Source organism: Crotalus tigris, unplaced genomic scaffold, assembly GCF_016545835.1.
Source record: "Crotalus tigris isolate CLP2741 ecotype Arizona unplaced genomic scaffold, ASM1654583v1 scf7180000018585.330925593:3314079, whole genome shotgun sequence".
Lineage (NCBI taxonomy): Eukaryota > Metazoa > Chordata > Lepidosauria > Squamata > Viperidae > Crotalus > Crotalus tigris.
Genome location: NW_024097088.1, coordinates 2347850 through 2374288, shown reverse-complemented (window position 1 = coordinate 2374288; position 26439 = coordinate 2347850). Strand labels below are relative to the sequence as shown.

At 46.8% G+C, this 26439-nt stretch overlaps 1 protein-coding gene across 1 annotated transcript in view; it reads right to left on the bottom strand.

Annotated features, from left to right (window-relative positions):
• Window positions 1–25354, bottom strand: part of GPC3 (glypican 3) — a 59531-nt gene extending 34177 nt beyond the window's left edge. Inside the window, exons 1-2 of the mRNA XM_039354996.1 lie at window positions 25186–25354; window positions 17834–17995 (exon numbers count right to left, since the gene is read on the bottom strand). Of these exons, the coding sequence (XP_039210930.1) occupies window positions 17834–17995; window positions 25186–25354 (331 nt within the window). The remainder of the gene's footprint in view (window positions 1–17833; window positions 17996–25185) is intronic.
• Window positions 25355–26439: the final 1085 nt, after the last annotated feature.

Below are 26439 nucleotides of genomic sequence, written 5' to 3'. Positions count from 1 at the left end.
ACCCAGATAGATTTGAATCCTGTAGAAAAAAAATTAATTTCTGCAACCTCCATTATCCCCTTCTTCCACTCTGAGCTGCAAAAAACACTTTCGGTGCCTTTAAGTGCCATTAAAGCTGCACTAAGTAGGCAGCAAAGGTATTGGGGGGGGGAGGAGACTTGCAAATGACAGCAACACAATTCCTGGGGTGTGTTAGACCCTGGCAGTATTTCTGATGAAACGGGGTCATAAAAGGGGAAAATAGCAAGAGGGAGATCTTGTGAGGATGTGAAATGAAGTCTCTTCTGCGTTGAATAAACAGTGAGTGGGGCACAGAATTTCTCTATGGAGCAGTCCTGCAGGGGTCAAAATTAATAGGCCCCTCCCTTACTCACCAATCCCAGCCTAATTTTGATTTGGCCTAAAGTCAGTCTAACTCAAATCTCGGCACAGACTTAAACCACCAACTAGGCTACATCCATTTTTGGTTGGCTTGACATTAGCTTAGCCTGCTCTGTTAACTTGATCAGTGTGGTTTCTCCATCGTGGTTTAAGGCTTAGCTTACTGTGCAAAGGTAGTTTATTCAGTAGAACGTGGTCAAGCAAGCCATCTTCCACACTAGCTTCCTTATAGATGAGATAAGGAGGACTCTGAAACTTGAATGCATCTTAAAAAGGCTGCAATCAATTTTATCTAATAGTAAGGAAAACCAGAACTTAATTGGTCCTTCTTTCTAGATGCTTGTCTATCACATCCGGCTCATCTGGACATCAGAATCTGTCAACAATTTAAGCTAGAGTTTCTCAATCACAGAAACTTTCAGACGTGCAGCTGATCTCCCGGATTTTGAAGAATGCATGATCAAGTCTAAGTTAATCCCCATCATCTAACTAATATTTTCCAATCTCAGCAACTTTAGGATGGATGGATTTCAAGGCTGGCTGGGGAATTCTGGGAGTTGAAGTCCACCTATCTTGAAGTTGCTAAGATTGGAATACACAGATCTAAGCTACCAGTTGTCTAACAAACCACTGGGAACCTTTCTGGCTTCAAACAAGGGAGGAAAAATGAAAAACAAAAACAAAACCACTGTGCTTCTGTTATTTGTCTTTGCCCTGCTATGCCTCATCAATATTTATCTGGTCATCTGTCACCGAAAGCAACCCACAGCTACTGACGTCCACCTTTCAAATAAACCACCTGTATATTTATAAGGCCTTCAGCCTACAGATTCTCCAGTTTGTTTGTTTTTCCCTTTTGCACCCAGAGAAAAATAAAAAATCCACAGATACCCCAGTAATTTAACTTATCGGTTGGATTTTGAATGATGCTGGCACCTCTCTTCCAATTACTGCATATTTCTTTTTATCGACATTTCAATCATGTCTGTTTGCAGCAGCCGAAGTGCTGATCTGATCCATCATCCCTGGATTTGCAATAGAGAAATGACAGGACGAGGTAGGGCTCAGATTTAGAAGCGGCTGTTTTTCTATTGATTTATATTCCGACCCAAGAAGAAAAATTGCAACACGATCCTGGCAGTGGGATCAGCAGAGATCGATGTCCATTCCCCCCCCCCCTTAATGACATGAAAGCTGAGACAAGGACAGCATCGGCCCAATCTGGACAGATTAAAAATTTGCCCAATCGCCCACCCCGTTATTGCTTAGCAAAGGAAATTCTAGTCCCAGTTGTGGCCATAAGCCGAGGACTACCTGCGTTCTCAAAGTTGGCCCATGGTTCTTCCCAGACGTCTCATAGACCTGCCTGCACACCTAAGCATCGGATCCGGTCCCTTGATTCTGATCTTTGCCTTGGCTCTTCTGCTCCCCGTGTATCTTTTTGTACCATCTTAATGGTCTTTTCTAAGGCCACGTTTATTTTTCTGCTTTCTCTTTTTCGTGATAATACACTTTACCTCGTTATGTACCTGCCAGATTGCTACAGCTTCTGGGGTAATAAACAAGCACCATAACGCAACAAGCAGCACTTCAGAATAATTTCTTCCTGATCTCAGAAGGATAGAATTGATCATCTAAACCACAAACTGATTTGAGACTCTAATATTCAAAAGCGAAGCCTTTCAGTTCGACCCCCTTCAGTTCTTGTGAAGTTTTGTTTTCTTGCAGAAAAATCAAGTCTTTGTTTCAAGGTAGGTATTAAGGGGACCACCAGCTGTTCCCCATTTTTTTTAATGTTTGTTACACCCACGGAGTACACGTGCACGGACACAAAGGAAGATGTGTTCTTTTTTAAGCCAAACTGTCATTCTTTGTGAATAGCAGCTATAACGAATAGGAGGACAAATGGACGATAAAGGTAATTTTCTTCCTTTTATTAAAAAAAAGGGAGGTATTTAAAGCCGGATTTCTCCACTAAGTCCAGCCCCACTCCAGGCATCTTTGTGAAAGCAGATGTAGCCGCATCGCACACTGGGTTGCTGTGATTTTCACAGCTCCCTAACTACATTAACTTGACATTTAGAAATATTGCTTGGGAAAACCATTATGACAAGCCAAGAATTTTCCGAACTGCGCAGCACCACTCAAAACAAAGGGGTGTATTTTATCTTCAGTGTTTGGCTCACCTTTAAGAGAGATTCATTTCAACAGGAAATTAACAAAATGCACAATCTCTCCATCAGGATACAAAGAAAACAGCCCAGCCAGCAAAAGAAAACAGGATGGTTGGTCTCCTGGAAGAAAACCACAGTTCTTTTTCTTGTCTACAAATAACTCTTCATTGAGGAAGAGATTTGTCTTTCAATGAGGAGATGAGGTTTGATGTCCTTCTCCTCAGAATCCTTGGGACTGCACTTCTCCGGTTGCCACCATGTTCCCATCTCAGATCCAGCTGGATGAAGGAACATGGGTCCTACAGAACGGAAACCAAAGTGTCCATCCGTGACCCTGCACTGCCACGCTCATGCCAAGATCCTGCCAAACCATCCTCACACACACACAGATACACACACACAACCTTTGCAAAGAAAGTGCAAAAAAGCAAGCTTGCATGCCTGCTGCTGAGGAAGACCACAAGGGACAAAGCGCAGACCATCTCGGCAACACTCATTCTCGCACAATTAGAAATAACGTTTTCTGCACCACGTCCTCCATCGCTTCCCGCCTCTCCCAGCACCACCAGTGGGAGGCTTAGCACAGCGAGGCTCATTGGTTTTATATTCCTCTCTGGTGGGGAAAATGTGGCTACGTCAAATGTCCAGGGGCGTCGCAAGAGCAATTGATGAAGTTAAAGTAATTGCAAATTTCATCAACGCCACAAAAATTTGGAGGCTGCCAGAGGACATTACCCAGCAAGAGTGACTGGGGAGCAATTACGGCAGCTCTTTGGGGGTCCTTCTGCAGACGTACGTCGGAATGCAATACTCCACATGGGGCAGCCAGTGGATGATGGGAACAATGGTCCTAAATATCTGAAAAGCCCCTTCTTGAATCAAAGCATCTCCGTTCTAAGCTTCTGGACTGAACTACTTGGTTAGATTCACACATGATATGTAGCTGAAGCCTACAGCTTGGCACCCCATGTGAATCCCATTATTTATCTAGTGTATGATGAGAACATGTCAAAAGCAAAGTGAAGGTATTTAGCCAGTCCAGGTAATTACAGGCAATCCTCAACTTATGACCACAAAATTTATTTTGCTAAGTGAGACATTTGTTAAGTGAGTTTTGCCTCATTTGCCAGCTTTTCTGGCCACAGTTGTTAAGTGAATCTGGTTTCCCCATTGACTTCGCTTCTCAGAAGGTCGCAGAAGGGGATCACGCGACACCCCCGGGACACTGTGCAATGGTCGTAAATGTGAGTCAGTTGCCAAACATCCGAATGTAAATCAGGGGATGCTGCAACGGTCATAAGTGTGAAAAATGGTCATAAGTCACTTTTTTCAGTGTCATTGTAAGTTCGAACGGTCCCTAAGTGAACTGTTGTAACTTGAGGACTGCCTGCATATGTAAAACTTCTCTGGGGATGCAGCAATGGCCTCAAAACCGAATGTCCAATTCGGCTGTTGAGGCGATGGCCACTGGCACTGCTTCCTGCAGAACTTCTAGGGAGCCAGAGGACACACATCATGGCCAGCCTTGCACAATGCGTTTAACAGTATGCATTTCAGCACCACAATCGCAACAAGAGGGATCTTTCCATCCCCACTGATACAGGGCAGAGGCACCCTTTCCAGCATCACACCTCATTCTGTTCAATTTTGTCCACACCAAGCAAGGCAGATCTGAATCCCATCCTCAGGTTTTATTCCACAAGTCAGGAGGGGGGGGAAAGCCTCTCGACCCACAGGATTTATTGCTATAAACAACTTGGGCACCAGGAAAGAAACAGAGAGCAATTAAGATTGTTGCGACAAAACCAGACTTAGGTGATGGTGTTTCCAAAGCCCTTGCATTTTTGCTCTATTTTATTGCTGCTCTGGCAGCCTGAATTGATCCTGAATTGATTTGCGTGCTTGCAAATCTATCTGTACTTGCTCTGGAGCTGAAACACCCCACCTGCTTCCCCAAATGATCCCTAAGTAGCAGCTTCCTTGCACAAAGGGGACTCTGCGACTCCCCTATGGAGATTCTTAATACCGAGCGTGGCTCAAGTGTTGGCAGTCTTGTTTGCATTCCAAGTTCTTTCAAGGACAAATATTTTACGGAAAAGCAGCCCGGGGAACAGACCTGCACCGGCCCTTTGGCAGGTTCCGTCCGTGGTTAATGGAAGGGGTGGGGTTAATAAATTGCTTTGCCGGAACCTGCATTTACAAGAAATGGTTTCCGGGGAAGAGCTGTCATCGCTAATGGCTCGAAGAGGTAATTGCTTCAGAAATCCAGTGGCCATCAGCTTCCCAGGAAATGCTGAATTTCCGAGGGGCTGAGATGGGAGGTTTTTGCACAATTCTCTCTTTTACGCCTCAGTGATTCTCAATCTTGGCCCTTTGAAAGGTGTGGACTTCAACTCCCAGAATTCCCTGGCTGGGGAATTCTGGGAGATGAACTCCACACACTTCTTCCAGTGGCAAAGGTTGAGAAACGCTGACTTAGGAGAATGTGATGGCCACACCAAAACAGCCGGTGAGGACCAGCAGGAAATCTGCCAAAATATTAAAAGAGTTAAGGCATCTACCATCTGGTTATTGAATGCTCACGCAGAGCACGAGGAGTCCTCAACTTATGACCACAATTTGCAGGCTCCGTTGCGGTCATAAGTCGAGGACTACCTGCATTGTGGGTGGATTCGCACAGCACATCAACCTGACTTACAAACAAGGGGGCTTGCAGTCACACCTGGCAGCTCATTAAAAGCCCTTCTGTGGACAGCTTGAAAATGGAGGCCACGGAAATGGATCAAAAGGAGCCCAGCCATTGTGGCCTATTTAACAAATCAGAGTTAATATCTTAGCTCAATGGCAGAAGGCTGATAGCAATTTGGTCTCCAAATGTGGCAACTTTTAGATGTGTGGACTTCACCTCCCAGAATTCCCCAGCTGGGAGCTGAAGTCCACAATTTCAAGTTGCCAAGGTTGGAGACCCCTGACTTTGGGCCTGGTCTTGCTTCAGAAAAGAAGCCAAGATTGGACCATGATGGGTTTGCAACATCGACTCTTTCTCCTGCAAATGTTTATTTCACTTCTCTCAAAGGGAGAACGAAAGAACCCTTTGAAAAATGAATACTTGTGTTCAAAGTGTCGTTTCAGCACTGGGCCCAGACGGAAACTCCGTAAGGGAGTGCACAGCGGCTCATCCTCTCTACCCAATTTAATTGAATGCAGCGCGGAAGGAAACACTTTTCATTATTTCGGAACGGACCTCCCATCACGTTCCAATTGCAACGAGGCCAGGAGGGGAAAAACACTTAAAATCCGGTCCATTTAACACAGACACGGCCAGAATTAAGAGCTCTGGAGAGAGTTTACGAGGCAGGTCTTAGAGCATCCCATAATATATGTCTTTTTTTTTAGAACAATAGTTGCTTCTAACAAATTGAAGCACTAATGTTCAGCATGTTCCTTCTCAAGACTTTTATTTACACAAAGAGGGATATATTGCCTAATATTGTACATACATCATGATAAACATGGGTTTAACTCAGTCGTGGTTTACTGATTAAACAGTAATTGGGCAGGTTCACACAATACTTTCCGATTCTGGGAATAGGAGTCCATACATCTACAAGCTGAGAAATTCTAGTCAAGATATGCACTGTTTCCAGCTTATATTTGATATGCTTGCAGAGGCGCTCAGAAACAAATGCTTTCCTTACCCCAAAGGCAGGAGAGACTGTTTTTTCCCTTTGCAATTCTGAAATGGACTTTGATTCTCCAAACATTGAGGACCTTGCAGATGTCTGATTATCCAACTAGGTAACTTTATCAGTGCTAGTACTGATGATGTTCCCTAGCTGGGTCATGAAACATCTGCAAGAAAACCACTGGCCCTACAGTTCAACCCTGAACTACAAATTTCTCTTCTGTCCTCCAACCATTCTGCTTCTCCAGGCTGAATCCCCAAAATGGTCCAAGGGATGTCTTCAAAGTCCCTTTTCCAGAAGTAAACCTATTACTCATTGGTCTGGTTCCATGCAAATTGTAAATGCCAATCGGGAAAGATGACTGACACATTTCTGGTTGACATCCAGGACAGAAGCTTGCCAATTTGTGCTTGGGTGACTTTTTTTCCACTTTTTGCCAAACACGACACAATCTCCCCTCCCAGATTTGTAAGGAGAGCAGAGGGAAGAAAAGGGAACACAACTCCAGACACCCCACCCCCGAAGGCATATCAGCCTCAAGAGGAAGACCTCTGGCTCAGACTCAGCAAATGCCTGTTAAATACTTTGCAAGACTCCAAGAGTTAAGGACCCCAGACAGCCCCCTTCCCTCCCCCCTCCCAGCAAGATAGAAATCTCAGGCTGGCTTTTAACGTTTTAATTCCACTGGAGACTTTACCTGCCTGGAGACCAAACAGGCAAAGAAAGATGTTATCGGGGGCCGGGCCGGGAGCCCCTTCGGAAAACTGCAAAGCACTCAGCATCCCTCCTCCCCTCTCAGCGCCAAGGGGTCATTAAGGAAACTGAGAGCCTTTTCGCATTTAAACACCAGGCTAATGGTTTCATTTCTGTCACCCTCCTGGGCTCACGGAGACCCCCTCTGCCCAGGAACAGACTGGGCGGGGGAGAAAACAAGCAAAGGCAAGAAGGGGGAACAAAGTGACCCCCCCCAATAAATCCAGCTACAGACGAAAGTAGCTGCAACACCCCCCCCACCCAAAAACACACCTTGTATCTTAGAAATGCACCAGTACCCCAGAGATGTGAAGTTGGGGCCATTTCAAAAGAATGTCATCGACGTGCAAAACATTTATGCAAGCGAAATCCACCGAGATTCCTAACACAAACAAAGGCCTCTGAAGGTAACCTAAAGAAAGCTGAGGCAGCAATGTTAAACTACACGATCTTTTTGTTTTGTTTAATCATGGTGTGCTGAAATTTGAATGTGTTTCAACAGGATACCCCATCACCCCAGTTCACCAGCAGAAGAACAGAACAGCAGAGTTGGAAGGAACCTTGGAGGTCTTCTAGTCCAACCCGCTGCTCAAGCAGGAAACCCTTTATACCATTTCAGACAAATAGCTGTCCAACCTCTTCTTAAACAAGTCTAATGGGGTTCACCACATCATGCCCAAGTCATTGACTTGGCTCCTATTCTTCCTCCCTGTCAGGACCCCTTTGCAAAGCAACCTTGGTGATCCATCGGGTGGTCATTGATCCTGTCCATTGCGAGGGATCCAGCCCCAAAAGGACCTCAAAACTCTGATCCCACATGATGCAACAAACTTCTGGAAGGGTTACGTTGTCCAAGATCTGGGTTCTAAGCTCACTTCAGCCATTTAGAAATGGTCTTAGGGAGCCACAGGGACCCAAGGACATTGTTAGAGGAAGAACCAATAATTCTGAGGAACAGAAGGAAGAACAGCAACCAAGACAACAGTCAGATAAAAGTAACCTGAACTGTAATTGAAGGAAGCATCTCACATAAGACCTGCTCTAATTCTCGTGAAGATAAAGGGAGGGAGGAGGGATATGTATTCAGGCTTGCAAAATAACAGTATAATAAAAGTAATGTTGGCCTGCATGACTTTTGTGCCCTACTCTGTAAACAGGAGAAGGAAGGAAGTCTCAGCTATGCCAGGTTTTAAGATCTACCATTAACAAAGCAGCAAATAACTAGAGCACCCTCTACTGAAGGGTCTGCATGCCCCCAACCAAGAGCCAGCTCTCTTCTGAATGTACCTTTCAAAATTCCTTGTTTTTTTCATCAGAAATAGCAGCCACATTCAAAGTCCCCCCACCCTTTTGCAGAGCAGACAAAAAGGGGCGGGGCTTTGGTTACACAACAGTGGTCTCCATCTTGACTTTTTTGACCTCCCTATTAGACACCCCTTAGTGCTTGTCAACAAATATGGTTTTCTCTCATCTTGCTAGATAGAACGGACCGATTCCTGGGCATTTTTAGTCTTTATGGCTAATAATGAAGTCGCCTCCAGTAACCCTCCCATCTGCCATTGCCGCCTCCTTCAATTCCTCAGGTTTCTTTTTACTCAGCTCCTCTTTTAACCCAATTGAAAAGGCCATCAATTTCATGTTTCCTTAGCTCCCGCTTTAAATCTATTATACCTTGCTACTTGTTAAATTGTCATTAACTGATGAAAAAGAAGACTATCGCTTGCTTTCTGGGCACTGGATCAAAGATGTAGTAAATTGCTTTTTCAAATTATTGAGTCCTGGGAATCATATTATACACCCCGTCTCTTTCTATCACAGCCTCTCATTAGCCTGGGATCAGAAGACTTTTGCAACACCCGTCCTTTTCCCGACACACATTTTTAGAAATTGCATCAATGGGGTAGGAAAATAAACAAGGATGCAGCTTGTTGCCTTCTCTGACTTGCCTGGGTGTCAGATAGGTGCACTGCCTATGGACATGGATGCTCTAATCACGCCAGAGAGGAAAAAACCCTGTTCAGTGTGATTAAAGAAAAGATTAATCTAGGATGCAAATGGAACTCTTAAAGTTAAAAAAAGGGGGTTTTTTGCAGGAATAATTGAAAAAGATGCATTCCTTTCTAGCAAGCAGAAATGAATTTGTTCTCTCTGGAATGCCAGGCAGATAATCAATCCCTAATTAATTCCTGTTGCCCCAATGCAAACCTCGTTAAACCTCCTGTCACCTATTTCATCTTTTCAGCTCTTTTTTCTCTCTCTCTCTCTCTCTTTTTTTTCCAACAGGAGCTGTCCTGGAACCAAAGGTGATGAGGAAAAAAAAAATCACAAATGGGGAAAGAGAAGGTGCCAACATAAATGATTATTTTTTTCCCCAGCAAAAGCCAAGTTTCTATTTTTCCTTTGAAATATCATTCACTTCAGGAAATGTCAAAAGTGTTTGAAGGCAGTAGTGGAGGAAAACCAGGGGCTCCCCATTAATGCTGCATGACCCTTTTCGATTACTTCTCCTTCAGAGGAAAAAGAAAACTGGGTATTTCAGAGAGCACCATCAGTTGCAAAGAGGAAAAAAAACCAGTCTCAAAACAAGGCAAAAATCGCCGGTACCCCCATACCCATCATGCTGACCCAGAGGCATCTTCTCCAGCAAACCTCAGGCGTTTCTAAAGAAATAGGTCTATGTAAACCGAGTTTTCATATTCAAAACGAGAGCAAATTCCCCCCCCCCCGAAGCCATTCTCCAATCCTGAATTCACACATCAGTTAGCCCCAGACTAGCCATGGTTGACTGAAGAAAGCATTCTGGGCTACAATCATGGGTTAGACCAGGGGTAGGCAACCTTGGCTCTTTTATGACGCGTGGACTTCAACTCCCAGAACTCGCCAGCCAGCAGGTACATGCCGGGTGCCAAGAGACCAAATTTTGATGATCTGACTGTGTGGATGCTGCAACTGCCGTAAAATGAATGGATGTAAGTCAAGGACTATCTGGAAACCGTTAAAACCTTACACAATCCTTAACTGGCTCTCGGGAACTCATAAGCCCAAGGGGGGGGGGGGAACCCGTTTTTAGCGTTTTTTTCAAAAGCTAGCAGGGACAGGGCTAGCTTTTGGGGAGAGATTGTTCCAGAACACAAGCAGTTCCCCCAAACCCGTCACCTCCAAGCCCAACCCCAGAGTAAAGCTGTTAGACAAACAGAACAGCGGCTGCAACAATTGCCAAATAAACAGCCCCAGCTTGCATCTTGATATGCATTTATTCAAATTTATTCCCTCCATTTGCATGCTTCCTTTCCTCTCAGATCCAGACCAGGAAGGCAGCTAATGTGTTAAAACAAAGGCAAGCAATGCAGAAATCCAAAAACACACACATCAATAAATTAAAGCCGTAACTTGACTGCATCGTTATAACCCGTTCTCCAAAGAGAGAAGGGTTAAAGACTGCCTTAAGCCCTGGTTTATTTTAACCACAGTTTGTGGAAAGAAACCCAATGGCTGGGCTCCCATCCCTCAGGGAGCCATACTTCTCCATTTAGACCGGGCTGCAGAAGATTCTCTTGCAACCCCTCAGCCCAAACTGAGCAAATCGGCATGCAGGAATTTGTATCGCAATTTTTCAGCAGCCTGTTGCAATTCCCAGCCCTGAAGTCCTGAGTGGAGGAGAGGGTCTCTTGGAGGGGGGGGAGATGATCGGCCACCCACAATCAGCTCCTGAGCAGGGAAGGATGATGACCCTGTCTGATTAAAGGAGAAGCCGAGAAGGGCTGAACTGTTTCTGCCAACAGCTCCCCAATCAAGGCACCTCTTGACCTTTGGGGAGGGTCTCTAAGAGCCACAGATCTTCTCCTTCTTGAAAGGCTCCCAGGAAACACGGTTTGGGGTTGAAGACAAAGGAAAAGTCACATTAGCCAATGAGCATGAATCACACCAAAAATGGACCCAGAGGCAGAGCACGAGAATCCTGGGACACTGAATGGACGCACTGCAATTAAAATGTGTTCACAAATAGCAATTGCAATTGCACTTAGCCTTATCTACTGCTTGACAGTCCTTTCACAGCCCTCTCTGAGCGGTTTACAGAGTCAGCCTTTTGCCCCCCAACAATCTGGGTCCTCATTTTACCGACCATGGAAGGACGGAAGGCTGAGTCAACCTTGAGCCGGTCAGGATCGAACTCCAGGCATTGGGCAGAGTTAGTCTGCCATGCTGCCTTCTAATCACTAGGCCCCCTTATGGAAGGGCTTCCGTTTGCAAATTCTAGCATGATGGACATCTGAGGAAACTGAAAAGGCAAATGGCTGGGTGTGCTGAATCCCTTTCAAGTAATCAAGATCAACATTTCCCAGGTAGCATTTACACTTAACAATCACGGTGTTCATGGCCGCTGCCAAAATGATCAGAAAACCGGATTGGTCATGTTGTAGACCATTAGGACTCCCAATTGCAAAGGACAGATTCCCTTGTGGCCATAACCTGAGGATCACCTGTATGAAATTCAAGCAGCACCATGACCTTTCAGGAGGGTCATGATCTACTTTAGAGACTTCTTGACATTTTGCCCTGTAGAATAATAAACCCTCTGGAATTCCTTGGATAAATTAGACCAGATAATTTTATTTAAGCCGGACTCTTTTCAGCGAGAGATGCAAAGGCTGATCCTGAGATTTGATGGCCAAGGGGTGCTTGCTCTGACTGAGCTGCGAAGCCAAAAATTGTATTTAATTTTGCAAGCAACTTCAAAATAGGAGAAAAGAGAAAGGAAGAGGAGAAAGACTGGGAGGAAAGCTCGTATTTCCCCCACCCCTCTCTTGCAAATCGTACCGCATACGGATAACAAAATTGCTGCAATAAATTGAGTCACTACAGCCATAGGAGGAAAACCATTGATCATAATCCAGGCTTTAGAAAATATACTTAAAAGTGGGGATTTGCAGTTGGAACACTAATCTTACAACCTCTTTTACCAGTCTCCTCGGTTTCAACCTGGTTCTGATTAAACTCTCAATGAACGCCTTCTGACAAAGAAAGAGAAGCTAGTCTGAAGACAGCAATTAAAAACCCCACCCTCCATTTAGAAATAGAGGAGCAGGCAAGGAACTCAGAATTTGATTCAAACAACCATCACAGGCAAAGGCTACGTCCAGAATAGGGCCATAAGTCCACTCGGCTCCGAAACAATGCGCCAGGGTGCCAAAAGCGGAGCTGCTAAGCTACGAAACTGCACATTTAGTACAGTGTATAAAAACAGGTCAAGGACTAAACGCATCTCTTTGAATTTCTGGTCTCTTCCTTCCAACCCGTTTGCAAATTTATCTGGGAGCATCTTTACGGGCCAACCAATTTGCGTTTTTTCAGAAAATGAGGTCTACTTCACTTTATTTTCCAAGAGGGAACGGGCAGAATTTAGCATCCCATGTTTAAACCTAAGTGCCAGTTGAGCAAATGGTTTGGGATGGTTAACGTTTTTTAAACTGGGAAAAATAATAAAAAAATAAGATTGGCTCTTGATTGCCATCTAGTAGTACCATTGATCTGGAAACACCCACAATCCCACGCGGACAGTTACCCCCACCTCTACTGGGTCACCCCAAGTTGCTCCTCTGTCTTTGAGGTTCTTAGGATCTGGCTTCTCATGTAAACCCAAACCGTTGTGGTTTCTTCAACAAACTCTGGATGATCCTGCTGCGTGATTTCCAAAAATAGAGGGGCAATGTGCACTCTTGCTAACAATTATTGTATAAAAGAAACCTTTCCCTGTGGATTGGCAAAGCCTACAATCCTGTTAATGTCCTGCACAAAAAAATGGAGCTGGCTTGAGAGCTTGCCCTCCAGAGAAGTAGGCTAGATGCAGCCTGAGCCTGCAGATACAGAACTACAATGCCCATCAGCCTCAGAACAGCCAAAAGTGAGAAAGTCTTCAATTCTGGTTCAGCAATTTCCCAAAAGTTACAAGCTCATCATAATACACAAGACAACCAGGTTTACTTCCCAGAAGGAATACAGTTCAAAGAGGTACAATTTATTATTACTATTGCACGTTGATCCTTGTTTAACTTTGTTCCCATGCATTTAATTTCTTCAACTTTACGCTTTATTTAGATTTAGACCCAGATAATTTAGATCCAGGTAATAATATAAATGAGACTGCCATCACTTATATTATTTTTATTGAAAGCAAAGCATGTGAGGGGGGAAATGGAGTTTTTAAGGCATCCTCCTGGGTCTCCATCAGATGGATTTTGATTCTGTTGGCACGTCTGTAGATGCCTTCCTTAATAATGGCAACCTTTCCCATCGCCTTCACAGTTTGCCACATCTTCCTTCTTGAGCAACCACCACTATGGAAAATGTTCTCCAGGAGCAACAGAGTCTGAAGTCTTGATCTTCCTCCCCTCCCCTCCAGAAGCTGCCTATCCACAGGGCTGCTTAATGGAGGTAGGGAGACGGATATGAAAAGCCCCCTAACCAAAAACCCCTTGGGGAAATCCACCAGGATAAGCTGCACGCTAAAAGTGCAAAGAGCAAAATGCTTCTGTATGTCAAAAGGGGGGGGGGGAATGCAATAAAGCTGCAGAAATAGGCGGCAGAGCAGAGGAAGGTGCCTGTGGCATCCCACCCCTCGTTCCCATCTGTGCCCCCTCCTCTCTGGCAGGCAGAGACTACCCAGGCCCCTCTGGACGATCCCTGCTTCCCTTCCTTTCCGGCATTTCAGGAATCCCTCAAGAGCTTTGATTAGAGAGCCAGGCGGAAGATCAGCCGCCATTCCCAAGAGGGCGACCTCCCAGCAGTCTCGCATCTCTTCCAGGCTCCACCTTAGATAAACATGCATGCACACACGCACACACACTGCCCAGCCTGGGGGCCTGTGTTTTCACACAGAGGGCCCTGGATGGCCGAGGCTGGTCCAAGGCTCTCCAGAGCAGAGGGGGAAGGCTTTGCAGAAGTGGTGGAAACTGGGGCCATGCACATACACAGATAGCCAGCCTGTGGCTTGGTGTTTTCAAGGCAATCTCTGGATTTTAGCAATAGCCCTTAGACTTATACACCGCTTCACAGTGCTTTACAGCACTGTGATTTATAGAGTCAGCCTCTTGCCCCCAACAACCTGAGTCCTCATTTTACCGACCTCAGAAGGATGGAAGACTGAGTCAACCTTGAGCCGCTAAGAATCGAACTGCTGGCAGTGGGCAGAATTAGCCTGCAGTACTGCCTTCTACCACTGCGCCACCAGGGCTCTGTATCTGATGCTAAACTATTTCAAAGGTTACCCTGCAGGTTATGTGTGCTTCAGGCTTCCCCAAGGTACAAATCAAAATCCTGGACCGTCTGTAACACTGATACAACAGACTCCAGTGGGATTTAATGAATGGAGTCACATCAAAACCAGAGGAGGCATGATTTACTACAGGCATAAATGGGACCCTGGATCTGCACAACAGAGAGCACTTCAAACCTCTGTGTTAAACCATCACCATGGATCGCAAAGCCCGACTTACAAGCTCTGGGTGAATTTGGTTCTTGTTGCTTAAGCCAGTGTTCTACTTGCACGTGCCAGGACGCAGACCCTGGACTGCCTCACCCTTTCTCCTTTTCTTCTGAGCGCAGATTAATATAACTCCTCCAGAGGATCTGGCACCATTATAGATGGCTGGATGGAGCTTGCATCATCGGCAAGGGTCAATAGGGTGAATAATGGCCCCGGTTTGGCCAGCAAGGACGTGAAACCAGCATGTATTGACAGCTTAATGGGCTCAGGAAAAGCTCATCTCTCTCTAGCCCCAGACCCAGCCCTGGCTGTTTTATCATTTTATCTCACAGGGGCTTTGAAAGCCAAGCCGATCAGCCGAGGGGGAAAAATGTTTATTTTATATCAACCAGTCTTGTCCTTGACTTGGTCTTCTTGTTATGCTTTTCCCATGTTTACCAACTGTTTCTTCTCTGCATTTTAAATACTCCAGCACAGACAAAAGAGAATTTATTTCCTCATTTAATCCCTTTCAGCCCAGAGAGCAAACACATTTGGCAGGACTAGACGCTTGCAGTGAAAACATTGGGGGTGGCGGGGAAGGGAAGGAGACAAGTGGGGGAGCCGGAATGTGGCAACATCGATTCAGCTCGAGAAGGTAAGCTGAGGTTTACAGCTGCCTAGCGAAATCCTAAGAAACATCACTTGGCTTTTTTATAGCATTTCCAGAGCATTCGGAATGTATTAAGACTTAAACTGCAGAAGATAATTCTTGCCTTGAGAAGTAATTACAGAAAACAGGAGGTTGCTGCTGCTGTAGTAGTAAATACATTGCAGGAAGATGCAGCTTGACTGGATGTGAATTGCCCAACTCTCTTTAAGGCTAAGCTATCCTCAAACAAACAGATGGCACTACACTCTTGGAGTAACAAATCCTCCGGCCCTCGTGCTATACAGAACAAGGAAAAGAAAGATACAGTTTTTGCCCGTGCTCCCCAGTTCTGTTTGTTTGTTTATAGTGTGTGTGTTTGTCTCACCGTACACAGAAAATTGAGTGAGGGAGAGCAGCTAAGCCTTCCACTGTAAAGACCCTGTGAAAAAAAAGAGTAAGGCTAGTATGGGGGGGGGAGGAGGAGGAGTAACCAGCCCAGAAACCACTATGGTTTATCCATCCTGACACAAACCTAACAAATTCTAATTTATAGATAAAAAGAGTTTAAGCAGATTAAGGCACAAAGCAGTGTATCAACAGAGAAGATCTTGCTATTTCCTTTTTATTTCCTTTTTAGATTTTAGTCATTTTCTCCATGATATTAATGTTCTTTTGACAGCTGCCTGGATTTAAAAACAGAAACACCCCCCCACCCCCACCTTAAAAAGAAAATCTGAGATAGGAAGGCTGACCCTTTCTTTATCTTGCAAATTTCAAGTCCTCTCCAAGAATAAATAATTCAACCAGGCTTTTAGCAGACACTTAAGCGCCACCAAAGAGATGCAAGATAACCTGATAAAAAGTGTGTGTGTGGGGGGGTCAGAATTGACCACATTTAACTGACAGATGGTTGAAGTCCACCCATCTTCAAGTTGCCCAGGTTGAGAAACCAACTGTCTTTCCTTAAGGAACATGGTGGTTCCTTAAGATGGTGGTGATGACACAGGATATGGAGATCCACCACCATCACCACCATCCTGGAAGCATTTCAAGCAAGTCCACCCATCTGGAAGATGGGAGGGGAATTCTGGGAGTTGAAGTCCACCCATCTTCAAGCTGTCAAGGTTGAGAACACTGCTTAATAGAAGAAGCTCCCAACTTGTCATCTCAGAGACAAAACAAATGGAAGATCAGGATGCTCCATGAACCATTCCTGGGAGTGGGAAGCGGGGGGGGGGGAGGAAACGACATTGGTCCAGTCACCAACTCCATGTGATTTCAACAGGCAGCTATTTTTGCTGCACCAGGAAACCTGAAAGGTCTCTACTCCCCTGCTGAGAAACAGCTCTTGTCAGCTCTGACATTTTTTTTTCGTTTGATGCCACGTAGGGAAATGTCACCCACCCTTTCGCAAGACACACACACACACACACACACACACACACACACACACACACACACGCTGCGCTGGCCCTTCACAATCATTTCAGGACGTTTCCATCAGCCCCGTGCAGGGGCTGCTTGAGTGACGGGGCTAACTCTGTCCGATGCTCTCCTGAGCTAAATTGAATTTCCTTCCTTGCTGAAGCTCCATCAGACTTTTTGCTGATGAAGATCGGGGAGAATCGCTTGGCATTTAGCGAGATGCCATCCAGGCGTGTCCATTACTGTGTTCACTTAGCAAACTTTATTAGATTATTAGATTTTCAGGCCCTGTGGCATTTCCATGATTGCAGCAGGAAAATACTGCAGAATAAGAGATGGGGAGAAGCTGGGTTTGCTTCTCCGTCTGCCACCAAGGACTCACCCCCCCCCCCGCATATATTTATATACGAAAACGTGTAGTTATTTTGGAAATGGTCAGATCATTTCTGAACCCACCATCCATATTTAATCATGTTAAAATAGCCTGAAATGCACAGGAGAAACGTCCCAAAGACCAGCTTCTGGACAGATTGCCAACCATAAAAGCCCGGTGTCCATTTCTGTATTATATCGTAGCATGGACTGCCTGCTTTTGACTTACCCGGCTCTCTGAATCTCTCCAGGGTAGCCTGTAAGCCACAGCTAAGCCCTGAGCATCAAGCAGTTGACAAACCTTGATTAAGGCGCAGTTCAACACAATGCACAAAAGTTTTCACCCTGAGTTCAGCTATGTTTTCTGACACCCGAGGAGGGAGGGGGGAAGTGAATGCAATACCATTGGCAAAGCAATCAGCAGCATCCCTCAGCATGTAAGGCAGGAGGAAGGCCTGCAGATCATCAGATAAGAGGCAGATGAACCCCCAGAAGAAACGGATGTGGTAAACACTGGAAGGGACCCTCCCTAGTTTCTTGAGCTGTAAAGACAAGGGGGGAAAGCAATGTACTTTCACAATGGCAAGACTGATGTCAGCTTATGAGGCAGTCCGGAGAAGAAGCACACTCAGAAGTACCAGCCATAACTTTATTGTAAGGTGAATTAACGGAACCTTGCAAATTTTGAAGACGCATCTCTCCCCCCCCCTTTACAGCCCAAGACACTAGGGAGGGTCCCCTGAGACTTTAGCCGCACCCCCAAGCTCCGCTATCTTTTTTCTGACTGCTGCCTAGTCAGCAGCTCTCCCTCCCGTTTCCCAAGTCATTCACAGGTTATCCCATCCAGCCACACAAGCAACAGATACCCTCCGGGGTCCTGGCTGAGCTCCGAGCTTCCCCAGGGCACAAAGCTTCTCTGCACACCTACCTTGGAAAACAGCCGCATTCTGCATAATGAGGAATTTCAGGTCCATGCTGGCCGACTGGAGAATCTGCTCCATGTTGGAACGAGCCAAGCCTTGGTATCTCTCCTCCATCTTGCGGGAGCAGCAGGTGAGTCCTTTGGGGATGCATATTTGCAAATCTGACCCTGTGAGGACAGAGACCGGGAGGGAGGGGGTGTTAGCATGTACCTTTTGGAGAGGGGGTCCCTGGCTCTATTTGGCAATGTTTCCTGGGGGAGAGAGAGAGCTGAAAGTACTAGCAAGAGTAAGGTCCACCTTGAATCTCCAGGAATTGCCCTGCTCCACCCTGCCCTGCAGCTTCAGACAAGGCTCCTTCTCAGTTCCCAGGCTGAGCAGAGGCATGTCGACGATGCTGGTCCTGACTGCAGGGGCATCTTACAAGCGCTGGGCCAAGAGGAGGAAAAGGCTGGCAGCTCTAGGAAGCCAGCCAAAACACACATACTTTTCCCTCTTCGGCGTTTTATCCAATTCAGAAAAATCTCCAGAGAGGACTATTTTCCTTGCCAACTGCCAAGGTAATTCCTTTGTTTAATGGTCCTTCCCAAAATTGCTCTGCCTTCCGTTCCCATGTGGGAGAAGGGAGGGCAGCTATAGCATGTGACCACGAAGCTCAGGACCCATTCATCAAGGCCTTCTCAGATACCTCGGAGACATGAAACAGCGGAAGGAAGGAAGGAAGGAAGGAAGGAAGGAAGGAAGGAAGGAAGGAAGGAAGGAAGGAAGGAAGGAAGGAAGGAAGGAAGGAAGGAAGGAAGGAAACAGAGGGGAGAAAAAGATGGATGGGTAGATGGATGGATGGATGGAGGGAAGGAAACAGGAGGAGAATAGAGAAAAAGATGGATGGATGGATAGAAGGAAGGAAGGATATAGAAGAGAGAATAGAGAGAAGGAAGGCAGGCAGGCAGGCAGGCAGGAAGGAGGGAAGAAAGGAAGGAATAGAGAAAAAGATGGGTGGATGGATGGACGGAAGGAAATAGGGATAATAAAGAAAAGGAAGAAAGGAAGGAAGGAAATAGGGAATAGAGAAAAAGATGGAGGGAGGAGCGAGGGAGGGAAGGAAGGAAACAGGAAGGAGAATGGAGAAAAAGATGGATGGATGTAAGGAAATAGAAGGGAGAATAGAAAAAAGGAAGAAAGGAAGGAAAGATTTTTGTGGTGATTGTTAATTGAATCACCACAGTTATTAAGCTTAATGGTTTTAAAACTGAGAAAGAGAAAAAGAAAGCCGACAGAATCACTATTCCTGCTTCCTGCAGAATAGGCGAGAACCAATAGGATCTTCAAGATGACAAATTGCATTCAGACAGATCATAACCCCCCCAAGAATCTTATGCTGAAGCAACCCCATGATCCAAAAGAAGAGGAGGTTTCTTTCCTGGTCTAGATATGCGAACGAGACCATGTAAAGGAGGCCAAGGCAGCGTCTACCAATATTCATCCATAAAAAGAGAGCAATTTCTAATTTGTAAGGGTCTACGGCTCCCGTTCTATTTTAATTAGGCACATAAATACATAAACATACTTCCTGAAGCCGCGAGGAAAAAGCAAAGGAGGGAAGGGGGGGGGAGAAGGGCTTGCAAAAATGGCACTTTGGAGTGTTGTTAAAATTAATCCCTTGGCAAAGACAGGGAACCGCAAACGGTCACCGAGAGCAAAGCAATCGCCTGGAGCAGGCTCCTACAGTTTGGAGAGTTCCATGACGGCATTTTTTTGCTATCAAGAGAGCAACTTATGGTCCTGAAATAATTGCAAGCTGAAAACAACTCAATTACCCAGCAAAGCAGAGGACCTGAAAAGTGCCGTGCAGAGCAAAAGATCGGCTGCACTAACTTCTGATACTCCCCACAGAGTCGCTACGTTTGTTCCCCCCTTTGGGCTCCAGAGCCCTCCAACCTGCACCAGCCAATCCAAGAATTGCACTTCGTGGCACCAACACACTTGTGGCTGCTGCGTCTTTCCACAACCACGTGTTGTAATTTTTCCAAGATTGCACCCTACATTTGGTCCTTAGGGAGAGAAGGAACTAAATCCAGGACAGTCGCAACTTTCAAGCTGGGAGTTGCGCTCAGCCTTGGGGCAAACACTACCAAAACACCAAACTGATAGTTCTCAACTTATGATGGCCATTGAGCTCATTTCCATTGCCAAGCATGATGGTTGTTAAGTGAGTCACATCCCACTTTACAACCTTTTTTGCCAGGATTGTTAAGCAAACCACTTCAGTCGTTAAGTGAACCTGGCTTCCCCCACTGACTTTGCTTGTCAGAAGCTCCCTAGGAAGGTTGCAAATGACAACACAGGTGGTCCTTGACTTACGACCCCAACTGAGCCCAACATTTCTGTTGCTAAATGAGACATTTGGTAAGTGAATTTTGCCCCATTTTACAGTCTTTCTTGCCCCAGTCGTTCAGTGAATCCCTGCAGTCGTTAAGATAGTAAGAAGGGCATACATAAAAAGAACCAGGCCACCTGGAACAAGCTGTGCCAGCCAATTAACTACCACGATGCAGAGAAGAAAGACAGTCCATGAAAATGAAGTCGCTTTACAGTAATCTTGTAAGGCATTTATTTAATCATCTTATCAATACAATGAAGAAATTACTACAGTGGCATCCATCTTGCCTACTTAAATTAAATTATCTGGGAAGCTGGAAACCGGTAGTGAGCAATCATTAGGCTACTGTTGCACAAAATTGATAAGGCTGTCCCCTTGCATAATCCTCTAATATTAACAGATTAAAACTTTGGCGTGGCAGCCGGGAGAGGTGATGGTCACGAACTACAGTGAATGTGTCCAAGTGTCTCCGTAAGAAAAGACATTTGTAAGAGCCCCTTGTGAGCACCTCCCAGCTTTACTTTTCCATGGTTCCTCCTTTAAAAAACTAAAGTCACCTGCAGACATCTGCTTTAAGAGTTGTGCCCTGCTTTTGTGTCTAGTGACACAGACCGAAATCAAACAACGGAAGCAGAACGTTGCAATGTTTTCTGCTTTCGATCCTTTTGGATCGAAATATGGACTGGGCCCATATTCTTCTTTTCAAAACTTTTGTTTCAAAATTTCAGAAAGGTGTAGAATACAAACAAGAAAAAGAATTTAAAAGAGAGAGGGACTCAGGCAAAGCAAAATTGAAGAGCACAGACAAAAAGAGGGAAAAGTTGTCGGAAAAAAGTAACTTCCTACTTTCTTGGACACAGATAAAAAAGCTAGAAATCAATGACCTTTTGAGGTAGGAAAAAACCATCACAAACAGTCCTTCTGGCCTCGTAAACAAGACTAAACATCAAACCCCCAGGATAAACATTTTTTTCCAATATTCTCGTGGGCTGGAAAACAATCAGAAAGTGGTCCTGGGATTGTCCTCCCCCCTTCCTTGTCTCAATATTACATGTAGAGAGATCATTGTTTTTTATACTCTCACTTTGATCAATTCTTAGTCTGGCCTCTGAAAATACTAAATTAAAAATGCTCTCACTACAGAAATGATTACGGTTAAATGTCGCTAAAAATTCTTCTGATTCAGTCCATGATTGTGGGGGGGGGGGAAGGGAATGAGGTTTTTTTTTTTTCAGCCCACAAGGGAGATTGGGAAGCCGCAATTGGACAAATACCCTCCTTGCAACCATCTGAGAAGGTCGGAAAACATGGCTATGGGACCCCTGGATGCCTCAACTAGTTGTGAATGCCAGCCAGTTGACAAGAGCGCCCAAATTGCAAAGGTGTAACCGTGAGGTGGTGTGATGGTCATAATCATTTTTTCAAGGCCGTCATAACCTTGAACTGTCATTAAATGAAGGTCTGTAAGTCAAGGTCTGTAAGACTGCCTGCAGAGGCACATCCGGAAGGGCTGACCCCAACTAGAAAACCTGATAGGCAGAGATGCTTCTGCAAAGCAAGGATGGGGCATCTCCTGAGCAAACGTGTCTCACAAACTGACAAAGATGTTCACACTGAAATCCAAAACAGGACCGGTTCACCTGGGTTCTAGAGAAGCCATCTTGTCCCCTCATTTCCAATCCTGCAACTTCTTTTCCTGGGAGACCATCCAAGATAGACACCCACCCACCCGCCCCCATTTCTGTCCAGAAGCCCTCAGCCTCTTTGCTGCTCTTTGCCACCAATTTCAGACTGGACGTTTTCCATACTGCTAATTGGCCACACGGAATAGGGGTCATTTTCAACCAGGAATGCAGAAAACCCAAAACACACACGGACAACCTCAGGCGCCACCTCAGACCCACAAGCGATGGGTCCGCATTCCGCAGGTTACCATTTGATCGGAAGATGGCCGAAAGCTCTTGTGAGGCTACCAATAAGTTGCGGTCAATGGCCAGTGAGGGAAGAAGAGGAGGAGGAGATGGAGAAAAATATCCAACGTGACAGGCAGAGCAAGCCTGGCAGCAGCGGAGACCAAGTGAGCAATAAACCAGAAGCCGGGCCACCCTTTCGCCATGACACTCCCCTGATTAGAGAGAATTTATGGAGCCCGGTCTGGAAAGGAGACGCTCATCAAAGTATAATTACTCTACCGAGATCTCCAGAAGGAGCGGTTGGAAGAGAGAAATAACCAGCCAGCCATTCTTTTCATTAGGGCTCCACATTAATATGTCTGCAGGCAAAGCGGGAGCCCACCGCCCCCACCGGTGAGAGAGAAGGGAAATGCAATGTTTAAGTACTACTAGTCCTCGGTTGACCATTCATTTAGTGGCTGTGCAAAGTTACAATGGCATTCGTAAAGTGACTTACGACCGTTTTCTACATTTACGACTGCTGCAGCCTCCCTGCAGTCAGGACATCAAAATTCTGACTGTTGGCAACTGACTCTTAGTTACGATGGCTGCAGAGTTCAGGGGTCATTTGATCCCCTTTTGCGACCTTCTGAGAAGCAAAGTCAGTGGTGGGGAAGCCAGATTCATTTAATGACCATGTTGCTAACTTAACAACCATGGTGATGTGCTTAACAACTGTGGCAAGAAAGGTCGTAAAATGGGGCAAAACTCACTTAACAATTGTCTTGCTTAGCAACTAACTGAAATGTTGGGACACAATTGTGGTTGTAAGTCGAGGACTCCCTGCAATTCATTTGAAAATATTTCTCACTGCAGGACCAGATGGGTTTGTGGAACGGCAAGCGTGGAAGTGCCTGTTGCACTGCTTGGGGTCAAAACCCCCCAAAAATCCCACCCCCGTGACTCACTGGTTATCCAAGCCTTGACTGCTGCAATGCGTGAGTTGGTAGGGCGTCCCTAGGAGGTGTTGGGAAATGTCCCAGTTCAAAAATTCACAGCTAGGCAGTTTGTGGAACCTTACTGGTTTTGAAAGGTTTTTTTGTTAATGTCAAAATTTGCTTCGAGGATGAAGGGAAGATTCTGGTTCTAACCTCCATCAGGGAACTGTGGCTCTCCAGAGATTTCCTTCCTTGCAGCAGCCTCAGGCAGCCTGTCCAACAGGGTTTAGCTAAGCAACATCAGGAGAGCAATAATGCCCTCACTGCTGGCAAGCTGATCCGGGAGTTTATGAGCATTTAAATCAGTGTTTCTCAACCTTGGCAACTTGAGGATGTGTGGACCAAGTTGCCCAGCCAGAACAGCTGGCTGGGGAATGCTGGGAGTTGAAGTTTATGCATCTTCAAGTTGCCAAGGTTGAGAGACACTGATTGAGATGCTGGCTTTTTCTTCTAGGGACTGTCCTCTTCTTGAGTTCTTACCTCTCCAGGTCAGATTTCATAAAAGGAGCATTTCCATGGAAATATCCACCTTCCCAATAGAAATCTGTCATCAACCCCACCCCACAAACAGAAAAACAAAATTACCTATTCTTCTGACTTTCAGGCTGAATTTTTCTTGGTACTGTACATATTGTCTAGATAAGATGCAAGATCACATCCTGGCTTTGTAAACAGCCCTTAATTACAGGTTTTGACCCCTTTCTCCAAACTGGTACCCCACCCAGATGTGATAGGTAGGCTATCATTCTCGTTCTTGGCTGGCAATCTTGGAAACTATAACCCCAACCTATCCTGACAGCTGCCGGAGGGATTCAGATGTTAGCATTTAGCTACGGTTAAGTTGTAGGCAGATGCAAAGGCCCTACGTAAGCAAAGACAGCCCGGCATCTTAAATTTTCCTCATCCTTTGCTGTTTTTCGTTATCTTTGAACACTTTGTAATTCTCAAAATGAGTCTGCTTAAGCCTACTTCAAAAGAACATTCAAGCCTGGAAAACCTATCCATATCTCCCAACTGGATTATCTGTAGCATGCAGTCTTTTTTTTTTTAATTAAACAGTGTAATCATTTTTGCAAGAATAACTCGTGACATATCTTTTTTTTTCCTTTTTAGGAAGACCCCTGGAGGATTTATGAGAGCTTTACCCTTTGTTTAACTTTTAAATAAAAATGTACCTCTAATTTAGGCACATAAGCAGAGCATGAGAGAAATAAGGCAATTCCTGCATCTGGTCCAGCCTTTGCAAAACTGAATTTTTCTGCTGGACCACCTGGGGAATTCTGGGAATTGAAGCCTTAAAGTTTCCGAGGTTGGACATCCCTGTTTGAGGGAGAGTCTAGCAGCAGAGTCTGGAGCCTAGTTAGCCAGCCCTCAGCACCCCTATACACTTACCCAAGCGCATGCAGGATTGGAGCAGGAACCTAAACTGCAGGTAAAGTCAAATTCCTTCTCAAATCTCCCTATGCCAGGGTCCTCAAGGGGTGCTTCCATATTCCAGAGCAATCTATCTGCAAACCCAGATGCTGTAGGGAAGAACCAAAAAAACGCCCACCACCCTGCTAGATCCGGCGAAGAGTCCGGAGCACCGGCCGCGAGTGCCGCGACCGCGGAGGGACTCCTCCGGCTTCCGGGCTAAGTTCACACGACACGGGACGCCCGACTAAGCCGCGGCTCCTTTCATCCAGAGAGGCTGCCCAGCCTTTTCCCACGAGGGTGGGGTGGGGGCTCTTCCATCGCCCTCCGGCCCTCCTGCCCAGGTCGAGCCCAGCCGCGCCCGCCAGACACGGGAAGAAGGATCGGCGAGCCCGGCCAGCGTCCCCGCCAGGCTGCGCGCCCGGCCAGCTTCGGCTTCCAGGCAGGGCGCGAGCGAGCGGAGGGAGAGACGGCGGCTCGCTTAACCGGCCGGGGCGAGGGGGGAGCCGGCCGGCCCCCATTAGAGTCTGCCCGCCCCACGCGCTGGAAGCGAAAGGCGCTAGTCCTAAGGAAGGCAGGCAGGCAGGGAGCCAGCCGCCCCAGCGCCGTATCCAGAGCTGCGTCGCCTCCACCCGCCCCCCCCCCCGCGAGAACCGTCCGGGCCGGCGCGCGCTCACCTGGCCCGGGGCTCTCCAGTATCCCGCGGGCGCCCGGCTGCAGCGCCGGGAAGGCGGCGCGGACGCGAGGGCAGGTGGGCTCCGCCCGGGCGCCGAGCAGGGCGGCGGCGGCCAGGAGGGCGCAGAGGCGCCAGGCGGGCGCGGCGGCAGCGACTCCGCCGTCGGTCATCGCGGCCTCGCGGCGGCCGGGCACATCCCGAGCCGAGCGGCGCAAGCGGGAGCCGGAGGGAGACGCCGCCGCCGCCGCCGCCGGAGCCGCCAGCAAGACTGGCCCCGCCGCCGCCGCCACGAAGCGGCCGCCGAGCCGAGCCGGGATTGGCCCGGGCCGCCGCCCGCCACTACCCTAACTGGCTCCCCGCAAACTTTCCTCGCTCTTGATTGGCTCCGCGGGACGAGGGGGGGTCTCGTCCGCCTGCGCCTCCCCCTCTGCGGTAGACTGCCCCTGGGCAGGGCGGCTCCACCTGGCCGGCTCCGGACAAGCCCGCCGGCCTCTCGGGCGGCTCTGCCAGCAGCCTCCGCCTTCGGGGAGCCGGTTAGGAAAAGGGCTTCGGAGAAAGATGGGGAGGGTCCAGGCGCTCTCCACTCGCTCCCTCCTAGATTCCTTAGGCACGTTCGGATTGAGAGGATCAGCCAGAATCTACCCACTGGGGTGTCCAACCTCAGCCACTTTTAAGACTTTTGGACTTCAATTCCCAGAATCCCCCAGCCGATTCTGAAGACTTTTTCTGAATTCAGGGCGGCGTTTCCCAACCTTGGCACCTCTAAGACCTGAGGACTTAAAGATGTGGCTGGCTGGGAATTCTGGGAGTTGAAGTCCACAGGTCTTAAAGTCACCAATGTTGAGAAATGGCTGATTTAGGGAACCAGGAGAATTTGAGAACCTTCCAAAGTGCCTAAGATGATGGATGGATTCTCTCTCAAGGCTCCCACCGAGCGCCTGGGGTCTTTCCGCCTTCTCCAAGCCTGGCTCCGGAGTGCCTTTTTAAATGATCTGTGCAGCCTCACTTATAAACTGATTTCACACCCACAGACCGCATTAACACCCCGCCGCAGCTCAGGGCTCGGAGCCCTGGAGTTAAATCTCTTTATAAAACCGTGCCGCGGATTGCAAGATGGTACTTTTCAGAAGCATCTCGCAATGTTGTGCTTCTGGGGAATCAAGCTAAAAAGAGAACTGTCAGTTCATCCATGAGTGATAGCAATTGCCAGCTATTCTTCATTCCGCTCAACAATCTGCCCTTTCTTTCTAGCTGC